This window comes from Ornithorhynchus anatinus, chromosome X5 (assembly GCF_004115215.2).
Source record: "Ornithorhynchus anatinus isolate Pmale09 chromosome X5, mOrnAna1.pri.v4, whole genome shotgun sequence".
Taxonomy (NCBI): Eukaryota; Metazoa; Chordata; class Mammalia; order Monotremata; family Ornithorhynchidae; genus Ornithorhynchus; species Ornithorhynchus anatinus.
Genome location: NC_041753.1, coordinates 30,812,788 through 30,827,266, shown reverse-complemented (window position 1 = coordinate 30,827,266; position 14,479 = coordinate 30,812,788). Strand labels below are relative to the sequence as shown.

General features: G+C 41.9%; 1 protein-coding gene across 5 annotated transcripts in view; it reads right to left on the bottom strand.

Annotated features, from left to right (window-relative positions):
- Positions 1 to 3,811: 3,811 nt before the first annotated feature.
- The window catches only part of SNX2 (sorting nexin 2), a 57,370-nt gene continuing 46,702 nt past the window's right edge, over positions 3,812 to 14,479 (bottom strand). For 3 of the 5 annotated variants that reach the window (XM_029054721.2, XM_029054719.2, XM_029054723.2), the window contains 6 exons: positions 13,358 to 13,563; positions 8,766 to 8,909; positions 8,244 to 8,255; positions 7,242 to 7,322; positions 7,044 to 7,115; positions 3,812 to 6,024 (listed from right to left, as the gene is read on the bottom strand). In XM_029054721.2, the coding sequence (XP_028910554.1) occupies positions 5,974 to 6,024; positions 7,044 to 7,115; positions 7,242 to 7,322; positions 8,244 to 8,255; positions 8,766 to 8,909; positions 13,358 to 13,563 (566 nt within the window). In that variant the 3' untranslated portion in view covers positions 3,812 to 5,973. The remainder of the gene's footprint in view (positions 6,025 to 7,043; positions 7,116 to 7,241; positions 7,323 to 8,243; positions 8,256 to 8,765; positions 8,910 to 13,357; positions 13,564 to 14,479) is intronic. The other 2 variants (XM_029054722.2, XM_029054720.2) reach the window with 1 other exon arrangement.

Below are 14,479 nucleotides of genomic sequence, written 5' to 3'. Positions count from 1 at the left end.
GGATGAGCCTCAAATTTGAGATGTCAGGATCAAGGCTTGGATTTTGCACTTGGATTTGCACCCTTTATTCACCCCTCCTTCAGTCCCATAGCACTTGTGTACAATGCTTAAGCGCTGTACATATATAGGATTAAGTGCTCAAGCGCTTTTCTCATATAGGTTCAGTCGATTGCATTTATTGAGCACTGTGTGCAGAGCACTGTATTAACCACTTGGGCAAGTATGACAAAAAAGAGTTGGTAGACACATTCCCTGCCCTAGATGAGCTGACACTCTAGAGGGGGAGACAGACATTAATACAAATAAATAAATTATGGATATGTACATTTGTTAATGTAGTATTTGTTAAGCGCTTACTATGTGCCAGGCACTGCTCTGAATCTTGTGCAGGGGCAATGCAGAAGGGCATGGGGGAAGAGGAAATGAGGGCTTAGTCGGGGAAGACCTCTTTGAGATATGCTTTTAATAAGGCTCTGAAAGTGGGGAGAGTGACCATCTCTTGGATATGAAGAGGGAGGGAGTTTCAGGACAGAGGCAGAACGTAAGCTAAGGGTCGGCTCTGAGATAGATGAGATAGAGGTAAAGTGATGTCTGGGTCATAGTAGAAAATCAGACAGGTAAGGCTGGAACTCCTTATCTTCCAACCAAACCCTGTCCTTCCCCTGACTTTCCCATCACTGTAGACAGCACCACCACCCTTCTTGTCTCACAAGTCTGTAACCTTGGCATTATCTTTGACTCCTCCCTTTCATTCAATCCACATATTCAACCACTAAATCCTGTCAATTTAACCTCCACAAGATCACTAAAATCCATCCTTTCCTCCCTCTCCATCCAAACTGCTACCACAATAATCCAAGCACTTATCCTATGCAGCCTTGATTACTCTATCAGCCTCCTTCCTGACCTCTCAGACTGCTGTCTCTTCCCCACTCTTCATGCTTCACTCTGCCACCCGGATCATTTTTTCTACAAAAAAGTTCAGTCCAAGTTTCCCCACACCTCAAGAACCTCCAACGGTTACCCATCCACCTCTGCATCAACAAACAAACGCCTTACTGTCGGCTTTAAAGCACTCAATCACCTTGCCCCCTCCTACCTCACCACACTACTCTCATACTACACTGTAGCCCGCACACTCCGCTCCTCTGGTGCTAACCTTCTCACTGTACCTTGATCTCACCTATCTCACCTTCAAACTCACCCACGTCCTGCCTCTGGCCTGGAATGCCTTCCCTCCTCAAATCCTGGTGACAATTACTTTCCCCACTTCAAAGATTTATTGAAGGCACATTTCTTCCAAGAAGCCTTCCCTAAACCCTCTTGTCCTTTCATTCCTCTTCCTTCTGCTTCGCCCTGACTTGCTCCCTTTATTCATCTCTCCTCCCAGCCCCACAGCACTTATGTACATATCTGTAGTTTATTTATATTGTCTGTCTCCCCTGTAGACTGTAAGTGCATTGTGGGCAGGGAATGTCTCACACTGTACTCTCCCAAGCGCTTAGTACAGTGCCCTGAACACAGTAAGCACTCAATAAATTTGATTTATTGATTTAAAGCCTACTGTAAGTTGTTTCTGTTTGATGCAGAAGGGGACGGGTGGCAATCACTGCAGGTTCTTGAGGAGTGGGGAAACATGGACTGAACAGTTTTGGAGAAAAATGATCCAGGCAGCAGAATGAAATATGAACTGGACTGGAGATAGGAGACAGGTAGGTCAGGAAGGAGGCTGACAGGGTAATCAAGGTGGGATGCAATAAGCGCTTGGATTAACTTGGCAGTATTTGGAGGGACAGGAAAGGCCAGATTTTAGCTATGTTTTTGAGGTTGAACAGAAAGGAATTAGTGATAGATTGAATATGTAGGTTGAACCAGAGACAGGAGTCAAGGAGAATGCCAAGGTAATGGGCTTGAGAGACAGGGAGGATGGTGGTCTTGTCTACAGTGATGAAAAAGGCAGGGGAAGGACAGGGTTTGGGAAGGAATATGAGAAGTTCCATTTTGGACGTGTTAAATTTGAGGTGTCGGTGGAACATCCAATTAGAGATCCTGAAGGCAAGAGGAAATCCAAGACAGCAGAGGAGGAGAGATCAGATCTAGAGATATAGATTTGGGAATCCTCCACCTTTGCAGAATTATTACAAGATGAACTTGCAGTCAAAATCACCACAGCATAGTGCTGATGTGCTGCGGCATAGCACCAGGACTCGGTAGGCAGTGAACCTGGTATCAGTGCAGTTTTCGCTGCCCATGTTAAACCAGTTATTTTTCAGGGTTTCTGCTGGGCCTACCCATCTTCCTAAAAACCTCAGGTGACTCCTTGAACAGAAACCTTCCCTGTCGATGGCCGAGCCCCAGTAGGCACAATTAGGATGAGAAATGAAACTAGAACCTAAGTCTCGAGGTCCAGGGCAGTGTTTTTTCCATAAGAGGAATAAACTGGCTCTACTTCCCACCCTGCCGTGATAAATGACCCCTGGCAGTGTGGCAAAAACAAGATGTTGGGCGGGGTAGTTTGAGAAACAGGGTGGCCTCGTGGGAAGTACACAGGCCTGGATCCAGGAGGCCTGGGTTCTAATTCCGCCTCTGCCACTTTGTCATCACCGTGGGCAAGTTACTTCTCTGTGCCTCCATTTCTTCATCTGTAAAATGAGGATTACCTGTTTTCCCTCACCCTTAGACTGTGAGCTGTGTGGAACAGGGACTTATCCAGCTGATTATCTTGTAGCAGCTCCAGTGCTTAGAACAGTGCTTCGTAGATAGTATGCACTTAAATACCATAATTTTTATCCTTCACACTGTGACTTTGGGTAAAATTCAAGTGAGGCATTGAAAAATGTTTGTGGCTGCATATCTATTAAGTCTCGGTGAGGCTACCAGTGTAAGCTCATCGTGGGCAGGAATGTGTCTGTCTATTGTTCTATTATACTCTCCCAAGCACTTAGTACAGTGCTCAGAACACAGTAGGCGCTTGATAAATGACTGAATGAATACCATGGTGAGATGGTTATTCATCCCTGCAGTTTCACAGAATTCCTCCAGATGACATTCACGACTATGTGGTGATAGTAGACCCTTTTTATAGCATCCATAGGTACCAACTCCATGGAGGTGGGAAGGATGATGGTCCCCAAGGTGAAAACCTGCATGGGCAAAGCCATTAGCTTCACCCAGATTTTGAAGCAGGTCAGGGGGCTGTAGCTAGCTAGCTTGTCTAACCGCCTCAAAATCAGAAACACGGTGGAGCTCTGCAAGGTCCCAGTCATCCTTACTGGGCTGTGAGACCAGGCCGCAGGCCATTCTTGCCCCAGCATGCCCCTTCTTGGACCTAGCACTGCCGTCCACCCGGGACCACCATCTGGCCGTCCCCTACCCAGCTGGGTCGTGAGTAGCAGTTGCTCTGCCTCAACAGGCCAGTCCTGGGCTGGCTCCAGAGTTGCTGCAGCTTGCTGAGAATGCCAGTGGGCAGAGGGTACAGGGTTGAATGGCTCATAGGTGCCAGGGTCAAAAATAATGTTTGGCCCGGACTTGCGGCTCCATGAAGTTAAGTGGCAAGAGCACTGACAGAGTCCATTCACTCAGCACTTCATGTGCTGAGTTCTGTTCTAGAGGTTTGGGAGAGTAAAATAGAAATATCAGACACCACCTGCCTTTTTACTTTCTCCCTATCTCCCTTTACCCCTCTTTTCTTTTCCTCCTCTCCCTCTCTTCTTTGCTCCTCCTCCTTCCTCCTTTTTCCTCCCTCACCACCCCAGTGCCCCAACCCAAGTTTTCCCCCGCGCTTAAAATAAAAAGTTGGCACCCAATAGCGGCACATGTATGTTTTTTTTTCCTTCATTGAAACAAAATGGTATTAATTAGAAGTGTATTGCACATTATACAGTTTTTTGTTATGTATAAATTCCCATTTACACAAAATTAACATTGTAAATCATGTTATTCTGGAAAATAGTCTCCAGCAGTATAACCTTAGATGTTCCATAAAAATCCAAAAAAAGATTAAAAACCATTGTATTGGAAGACATGTCATTTGTTTACAATCTGAAGGTTGCATGCAGATAAAGCAATGCAGGCAAGGGGAAATGTAGTTTTGTACCTTTGCACGTACAAATACAGAGAAATATCTAAATCCAATTTCTTGTCAACATCTTCCTGTTACAGACTTGCGTTACTTTGCCAAGCCAATGCTGGAGAGAAAATAACTGAAGAGGTTAAATTATTGCGATTATTATTATCAATGCAATGGTTAACAACATGTAAGCAACGTTCCTTCCCCAAGAGTAGACTGTTAAGGTAACCCAGATAAAAAGCAAGTATTTCCTGGGAGTTCACTGGCCAATTCTGAAGTGGCATTTATTCTTCCAGGTAGCCAGCAGTTGGTCCCCTGGAACAACTCTGCTATTTGAGAATGTGGCGGCAATTGGAGACGATCCGAGTGACTAATACGAAACCGCAAGTCAAGGCTGCCCATATTTAGCTCCGTGTGAATGCTGAACGCTTTAGGATGTCTGCTCTGGGTGACTCCTGTATTTATGTAGCGCCTATTTCACCCACATCTAACTCAAGCTTGTGTGGGGAATAGCTTTCGGGGTTTCAATAATATAGGGTGATATTACTGTAGGCGGTCCACATCCCTTCCTCGCCCTGGTTATTTGCGAAGGCCCTAAATCCCCAAGCCGCCCATCCCCCCACCCCCTTCCTTTTTCTGATGTCAATCCTAGCTCAGGGCCAGGAACGGAGGGACCCTCTTTCCCTGTAAAGGTTGGACCACCCTAACATAGGAAGATAAACAGCATTCCACTGCCCTAAAAAGTCAGTATACCTGCCAATGGAAGACTGAGAACTGTGAGGGGAATGGCTTGCTTGCTCCAGTCACCAAAAGGCAAACAAGTTGTCTTGGGCCTCCTCTCTCCATCTACTTTCTGAGTGCTAGCAGGGTACACAGTGGTAAGAGACAAGGTCAGCCCAGCCAGCCCATTACTCCTGGCTAGAGGCTGGCCCCCAGATCCAACACGCAGGACATGGAAAGGCCTAGCGTTTTTAAATACCTAAAGAGGAAAGGACTGAGGGCTCCGAAAACACTTTCAGTTTTCAAGGCTACGGGAAATGTACAAGTCGGCAATGGCTGCGTGGCTAAGCTAGGTTTCTGCACTCAGGAATCATGCAAGCTACACTGCTGTTCCGACCGGAATGTTCTCTTCACGTTCCCTTGCAGCAGCCTACCTGAAAGGTAAAACCTAGCATAACCATCTGTCCTTTTCACCACGATATACAAAGCATTCCTAGTTCCAGTTAACCGTACAACATTACAGCGCTCTAAGGAAACAGGACAATAATTTTTTAGATTCATAACAGTTGCTTGGTTAGATTTTAGCTTGATTTTGCTTAGTGACTGGAAATTTCAAGTCCTAGTAGCAAATAAAATAGGAGCAGTTGGGTTAGATTTCCCATACCCAAATTTCAAGCAGGAAAAAAGTTAATAATTAAAGAACACTTTAAAAGGACCCTATATATTTTATCATGTTAAAATAATTTGTTACTAGAACTTCACAAGGTACATCCCTTTATTATAATTATCACAAAATCAGGATTCTGTACAGGAATGTGTAAGTGAACATTAATCACTGCAATTATTTGTTTGATAAAGATCAGACATACTACGGAACATATTGTAAAGAAAAAAATATTGTAAAACTTTCTGGCCTTGCAGTGCACTTTTTAGTGCAAGTATTAAGACACAATAGTGTTCAATCCAGCAAATTATTGCAGAATGTCATGCCACAGTCCACTTAATTCAAGAGGGTCAGGACATGCAGCTATTAATAAAATGTCATAGTATATAAAAAAAGCCACATGTTAATTCAGAAAATATATAGTGGTTTATTTGGATGATTTTAAAGTGATTTCACTGTGGAATTTAGCATAACCAGGACAAACATCCAGAGAATCTTCAAATTTGGAATCATCTTTATTCTAGGCGATGGCTTTGGCTTCAGGTAGGAATGCCTCCCAGTATTTTATCAGCTGTGTGGAAGACAATAAAACGACACCACTGAGCACAGTTTTCCCAAAAGGGGATATATTCTACTAAATGAAAATAAAATACTACTAAAAGATACAGAAAGTTCCTGACCAGTATTAATATTTTTATAGATAAATTTTACATAACCGGCATACTACCCATCCTGGGGCTGGTATTTTTTTCTGCATGTAGTTCATGTGATAATGAGAAAACAAAAACTTGGCAGGAAACTAGAATTAGGTCTTCAAGGTAAACAAGATACCACTCAGGTTATTTGGACTTTATAAATATTGGAAAAATATTGTTTTAAATAATGATTGTTCAATGGGATTAAAATGTTTTGATGGGATACAATGCTGTATTCTAAAATAATGGAAAAATAACTAAATTCCTCCAAATTATTTGTGGTGAGGACTATGTCCACTTTTGGAGAATTCTAAATTACAAACTTTAAGAAAAACATATGAATCTATCTACCAGTTTGTATTGAGAATTTTAATTCTTGACTGCTTCCCCTGTATATTTTCTTTGCATAAGCTTGAGACCAATATTCAATTTTCCCATTAGGACTGCAATAACTTATTTCTCATTCCAGATACTCATTACATAAATAGGTTTAGTTTCAATGCCTTGAAAGACAGTTAGTAGCTATATGACCGAGAGAAGAAAACTTCTCAGACTCTACATGAAACTGTTTCATCAGCTCTCATCATGTCTAGTCAGGGTGACAAGTTTCACAAGTAAAATTACAATCAAATTCACTGGAAATATTAGAACGTCCCAAGCAAACTTTAAAGATAATTTTGCATTGAATTGTACTGTAACAAAAATAAAAACACTTCATTTTAAAAAACTTCAATCTCCAAATTGAAATTTTAACCATTTAAATGCTTGCCTAGCATATCCTAAAAATTCTACTACGATATTCTATTTACAAATGGAATTTCCAGTCCCGGACAGGTTGGTACTCAGTATCTGAATTTTATAAGAAAATTGAAGCCAGTTGGCAAAACTTACTTACCTGCTGTTGTGTTTGCACTAATGATTCTAAGTACTTGATAATAACAACTTTAAAGTCTTTCACACGTTCTTTCTGTTAATAAATAAAGTACATCGATTTAGGTCAAATGTTTCATTGTTGGGACATCTGAATCAGTTTTTATCATGATTTGCAATGCATGTGATTGTGTTCTTGGAAAAGGAAAACCCCAATACATGCCTCAAATCTTCCCACTTCTTTGCGAATGGTTTTGGAGATCTGCTCAAAATCTCTCTCCCCTTGGTGAACCTTGGCCTCCCACTAAGAAAGAAAAACATGTAAGAGACTAGGTTAACATTCCAGATCAACATCATCTTCTGTTCTGCTACAGGCCACACTTAATGGAGTCCCAAGACCACAGCAACTGCTCCTCTTGATATTACCTGCAATGGACACTCACTGACTGGTTACACTGCTGTTTCCACACAACAGGAGCTCCTTTGAACATTTGCTACAATGCTCTGACATGCAGCAAACTGACTCCATTAGAATTACCAGCATGCAAAGGACATCACCTCCAATTAAAGTGAAGTAAAGCCCAGCTGCCAGACACCTGAATCACAAATCAAGGGGGTCATAAGACTCCTTTTGTGATCAGACTATTGACAAAGTAAATTTTGGTACCAATTAAATTATTGGGCAAGAATGCTAGAGAGATCATATCTGTAATTCATTTATCTTAATGTCTGTCTCCCCCTCTAGACTGTAAGCTTGTTGTGGGTAGGGAACGTGACTGCCAACTCTGTTATACTGTACTCTCCCAAGTGCTTAGTACAGTGCTCTGCACACAGGAAGCGCTCAATACATATGATTGATTGAATAACACGCTTTACTTTCAGTTTCAAAACAATAAGATGAGCCAAAAGTAATCTACTCATTTAAAAATACAAAATTTTTATTCTCTATAAGCCCAAAGAAATGAAGATTCAGAAATCCATAAGGTTGTAAATTTGTTCAAAAACAAGGTTTTCAACGGCAATGACAGAAGTCAGTAGACTTTTGCTGAGAAGGGCATGTTGCCTGTAGCCTGTAGATCCATGGAAAAACATTGTGTGGAGTGCCGAAACTAAAACAGTTTGTGAATAGTGACTAATGAAAGCAGCCAAAAAATTGTGACGGTTTAAGCTATGCAATGATGCTTCCCCATGTGTGTTTATTCAAATAAATACAAAATTGGCCTACCTCTTCAATTTCCTTAGTGAAGCATGACAAAAGAAGTTTATAAATTATGACAAACCTCTGTATATTTATGGAAACACCATATATACATACATATATATGGGGGGAAATGGTGTGTAAGTTAACAGTACATGGGAGTGGATTTTACACAAAGTCCTTTTAGCTGGACTATAAAGATTTTGATACATTTATTAATTTCAGTTACCAAAAATTGGCTTAAAAAGAAACTCAAGAGAATTCTGGTAACATAGAAGGATATTAGACAATTCCATGTTCATCCCTTTCCTTCTCATTCCACCAACAACTGGGGCAATACACAGGGCCTTACCAAATCAAAACATCTTGAAACAAGTGGGCAGAACATAAGAGAGTTGTTCTAACAAAATTCCACAGACAACATGGGAAAAAAACCAAAGGTGTTTGATGGTTCATAAAATAAATATATGTAAAATTATGCATTAATGAATGGAGGTGTACATTTTTCATGATTCACAGTAAACCTATCAAACATGTACTATTAATTACCTCTTTAATTTCATCTTTAGCTTGCTGAAGTTTATCTGGTTTGTTGGCAAGTTGCATTTTTGCTTCAGTTTCACGCTTTTTCAACAAAGTAACCTGAGCATCTTGCCATTTCTGCCAGCACTTCATTCGATGATCAAACACACCCTGTAAATGAAACATTCTTGAGTGGCAATGTTGTTACACCATCTGTTTATTTCCAAAATACCCTTACAGTTATGAGACCAAAGGAACTATGTAGCCTATCCTGACGAACTGAGTTTCTTGAATGCTACTCTTGTTTTAGAATGCACAGTAAGGGCTAGAAAGCCATTTTCTAGCAGGTTCAAAATATCTTCAATACAAATAACTAGGTGACTGGAGCTGTGTAAATGTTGCAAATCAATTCCAATAGGAAGTTCTAGAAAGTGTTTAAAGTTGACTTTGATGAGACATTTCAAAGAGGAGACTGTGTTGTCAGAGTAAGGTGTTCAGTGTAATATTAATCTAAGAAGCCACTTGGGGACGAGTGAGAAGCAGCATGGCCTAGTGGAAACAGTACAGGCTCGGGAATCAGAGGACCTGGATTCTAATCCCACCTCTGCCAATTGCTTGCTCTGGGTCCTTGGGCAAGTCACTTAACTTCTCTGTGCCTCAGTTCTCCTGTACTCACTCCTACTTAGACTGTGCGTTCCATGTGGGAAAGGGGCTGTGTCCAACCTAATCAACTTGTATCTGTCCCAGCACTTAGAATGGTGTTTGACACATACTGAACACTTAACAAATACTAAATGGCAAAAAATTTAAAAAGAGAGAGGGTTATGGAATTGAAATCAATCACTAGTATTAGAGTGCTTACTGTGTGCAGAGCACTGTACTAAGCACTTGGGGAGAGTACAATATCAAGGAGTTGGCAGACACAACTACTGCCCTCAAGAAGCTTGCGGTCTATTGGAGGAGTTTATGAGAAGAGCAGGACAGGCTGGTCAGAAACAAGGAAAGGAACAGAAGGTGAAGGAAGTGAAAGGTGAACAAAAGTAGCTGGAGGGAGGAAATTCATGCCTGAATGCAAGTCTTTATCAATCACTAACCCTTAGAGAAATGAGAGAAAAGGAAAGTAGAGAAACAGATTCTGTCAGGAGAGAATTAAAAAAAGGTCTATAAGGGAGATTGAGTGAGAAAGCACAGGGGTTTAAAATATAGGGGAGATCTTGGATAAAATTAGAAAGAAATGGACAGCATAATTGATCGAAGGCACAAGTGAGAAGAGAGGAGCAGACCATAAGGGACAGATTAAGGAAGGGAGTGGTGGAGAGAATCAATGATTACCACCAGCGGGGGGAGGGGGGGGAAGGGGGAGGAACAGGGATAGAAGGGAGTGGGGAGGAAAGAAGAGTATTGGTGATACAGGTAGCTGAGGACAAATGTGGGTCAAGGGCATGTGGGATGATTAAGGGATGATGGCACATGGGAAACGAAGACTCTTCCTTTTTCCATCTTGTTTTGGGAACAGTATTATTCATTAAAAGTGTAAGACTCACTCATCTAATGAATTCCAGTTATTCGTTTATTCACAAGTCAGATAAAATTCCCAAGTACTGCACTTGTAAGGTCTACTAGCACTCACCGACAGGCCTTTGCAAATAAAGGAAAACAGGTAATGTAGATTCTGCTGAAATGCCAGAGAGGGTAATATAATTTTTATAAAATGATTGACCTTGGTTCAACTCATATCAGCTCTGGTTACGACCATCAAAAAGTCAAAGGACTCAACTGCCAGAAAAATGTGGTTTTTTTTCCAATTCCTCCAAGAGGGATTTCCCAATTAATTTTCTCTTCTTCCCAGATAATATTCCAACTTCTGTACTTAGCACCTATGGTACCCTATAACTTAAGGTCTCACACACCTACATATCCATTTTCTTTTCCTTCTTCCTCCTAGCTGTAAATTTTAGGACCAGGCCTATGCCTACGAACTCCACTGTACTTCTCCCAAGCTCTTAGTACACTGCTCTGCACAGAGTAGGCACTCAATAAATCAGTATCAGTATTGACTCAAGTCAAATTCCATTCTCTCCACAAGGCTTTGTTACTGTCTCTCCTGCTAGACTGTAAGCTTATTGAGGGCAAGGAATGCATCTGCTAACCCTGTTGTATTGTGCTTCCTCAAGCACTTACTACAGTGCTATGTACTGGCCTTCCATTCCCTGGAGAAGTAGAATGCCATCTGGGCCAACACAGGAGAGTCAGAAAACAACATCACAATGTAAAAAAACCCAAGATAATAACAGTTTATTATTTTAGCTCTCTTCCATTAGACTGTAAGCATTCAGAGCAAGGGCCAAATTTTTGTTGCACATTGCAAAATGAGCTCAAAAAGAGAACTCAAGAAGTAATGGTGTGGAGTACCTAAAAACTGCTTTTAGTTTCAGCGTATAGTTTTGTTTCTAGTTGTTACCTGAAATTAATGAATTTCCTTGAGTTTACATTAGGCATCGGTCCATTTAAACTTTAAAATATTCCCCAAATGCCAGCAAATCCCAATTAGTTCTTCCCAGCATTAGTGCTCAGGAATATCTAGTTTGAATAAAAAGAATATTTCCCTGATACAAATACACTATGGAAGATGCTACATTACAATGGTTTCCATCGGAAAGATTTTCCTAGGATTCCAGCTATAAAGTAAGCGAAACTGGCTAGGTCCACTCTCAAAACCTGGTACACACAAACACCCACAGGGTAATGTTTTTGTACGTTTAAGGTGCTTCCTTTTGAGCTGCTTTGGTCAAGATTTCATTTAGGTTTTATTGGACATTTTGAGCTTGGGTCACTATGAAGAGCCATCCTGAAGATTCCTGATGAAACCTGGACGAATTGTTAATCAAGACATCTAACAATAATAATAATAGTAGTATTTGTTAAGCACTTACTCTACATAGTAAGGCTCAATAAATTCCACTGACGATGAAGATGATGATACATGCCAAGCACTGCACTAAATTCTGGGCTTTGGGGCAGGGATTCTGTCTACCAACAAGACTGTAATGTACTCTCCCAAGCACTTAGAACAGTGCTCTGCACACAATAAGTCTTCAACAAATACCACTGTTTGGGGTAGACACAAGATAATCAGGTTGCTTCTCATTATATCCCGGCTAGACTACTGTGTCAGCCTTCTCTCTGACCTCCCTTCCTCCTCTCTCGCCCCGCTCCGGTCTATTCTTCACTCCGCTGCCCAGCTCATGTTCCCGCAGAAACGATCTGGGCATGTCACTCCCCTTCTTAAACAACTCCAGTGGTTGCCTATCGACCTCCGCTCCAAACAAAAACTCCTCACTCTAGGCTTCAAGGCTCTCCATCACCTTGCCCCTTCCTACCTCTCCTCCCTTCTCTCTTTCTACCGCCCACCCCGCACGCTCTGCTCCTCTGCCACCCACCTCCTCACCGTCCCTCGGTCTCGCCTATCCCGTCGACCCCTGGGTCACGTCCTCCCGCGGTCCTGGAACGCCCTCCCTCCTCACCTCCGCCAAACTGATTCTCTTTCCCTCTTCAAAACCCTACTTAAAAATCACCTCCTCCAAGAGGCGTTCCCAAACTGAGCTCCTCTTCCCCCTCTACTCCCTCTGCCATCCTCCCTTTACCTCTCCGCAGCTAAAGCCTCATTTTCCCCTTTTCCCTCTGCTCCTCCACCTCTCCCTTCCCATCCCCACAGCACTGTACTCGTCCGCTCAACTGTATATATTTTCGTTACCCTATTTATTTTGTTAATGAATTGTACATCGCCTTGATTCTATTTAGTTGCCATTGTTTTTACGAGATGTTCTTCCCCTTGACGCTGTTTATTGCCATTGTTCTTGTCTGTCCGTCTCCCCCGATTAGACTGTAAGCCCGTCAAACGGCAGGGACTGTCTCTATCTGTTGCCGACTTGTTCATCCCAAGCGCTTAGTACAGTGCTCTGCACATAGTAAGTGCTCAATAAATACTATTGAATGAATGAAAGGTTGGGGACAGTCCCTCTCCTGCATGGCACTCACAGTGTAAGTAGGAGGGAGAATAACTACAGAATCCTCATTTTACAGATGAGGAAACTGAGACACAAAGAAGTTAACTGACTTGCCCGATATCGCCCAGCAGGCAAGTGGTATACCTGGGATTAGAGCCCAGCAGGCAAATGGTATACCTGGGATTAGAACCCAGATCCTCTGGCTCCCAGGCTTGTAATCTTTCCACTAGGCCATACTGCTTCTCACATCAACTACCTAGCCATGAAAGCCTTCACAACAGTATCCCCACCCCCCAGCTCCCCAAAATCAGGTCTGGTGTGTGCAATGCCCTTTTGCCTGTTCTGCAATTTTTCCAGCTCTAAGCAAAACCAATCCAATCTGTTTTCTCTTGTACTATTCAAGCCAATAGAAATTGCCCTCTGGGCAGGCATTCAACCTTCACTCATTAAAGTTTTGTGTATAGTGTGGTACACCTTGACACACTTGAAAATAATAATCAACCATGGTTAATAGGAAATGGTCGCTTTCCAAGCAAAATCACTGCCCAGGTATATTTTGCATTGGGAAGGAGAAAGAGAGGAGGAGCCAAAGGAGGAGAAAACAGGCCTTACTTTTACTGCAGCAATAAGACGAATGTAGTCACTAAGAAGCTCTGAAAACACATAAAAGTCAGCAAAAGCTTGCTCTTGGTGTAACTGGTCTATCTTCTCCTCAACTTCAGCAAGCTGAGACAAAGCTCTAGATAAAGCAGTGTGATCTTCGGAGCTGCCTAACATGGCAGCACTTTTAGCAAAGGCAGCTGTGTTGGCTGAAAGTTCTGAAACAAAAAAGCATCAACTTTTACTGTGTATTTACAAGGCATATTTCAGTTTACCAGTTTCTTATGGTTTTATGCTGCTATCACAAACTACTTACAAAGAAAACATTAAAATAACACACAGGCTAACTGCCCTGATCTGAAATCATCAACAGAATGGCAAGGCCTTGTATTAGGCACTTGGAAATCTACAGCAGAAATAAAAGACATGGGCCCTGCCTCTGAAGTTCTTCTGATCTAACTGGAAAGACAAATGGTGAATAATTACCAGAGGTAGATAAATAACAAACAGATATCTGTGAAGGCTAAGGTGGCAGATGAGGTGACAGGCAGGATGGTGGAGAATTAGGGAATATCTGTCTCTGAGGAGATGGCTTTTTAGGAGGGCTTAGGGTTGGCAGATTTGAGAGGAAGAGGAAGATGTATGTAGGGGGAAAATGTGAGCACTGATGGGTTAGAGGCAAAGTTCAGCTAAGACGTTTGGTAGGGAAATGTGAAGAACACACACTAAAGAGTAGCAGTCATCTCCACATCACTGTGTGGTTTTAGATAATTCATCCATTTTTTTCCAAGTTAAAGATAGTTTCAAAAGCCTACATTGGTATATCTTTTTGGTATATTCTCAGACTTCCTGAATGCAAATTTTACCAAACGTGACGCTTGTTAGGAATGTAACCTTCATGACAGATGAGGCCTTACTGAGTTAAATTAGGCATCAAAATATTGGAGAGGTGGAGAAGTCAAGCTTATCACACTTGAGATGGACTACATTTGGTTGCATAAATCATATGAAATTCAGCAAGCTCTTTCTATCCATCAGTCCAACCCCCCACCCCGCCTCCATGTAAAATGGGATTTAGGCATCACGAATTTTTCCCACTAGGGTACTAATATTAATCCAGCCTAAAATACTTGG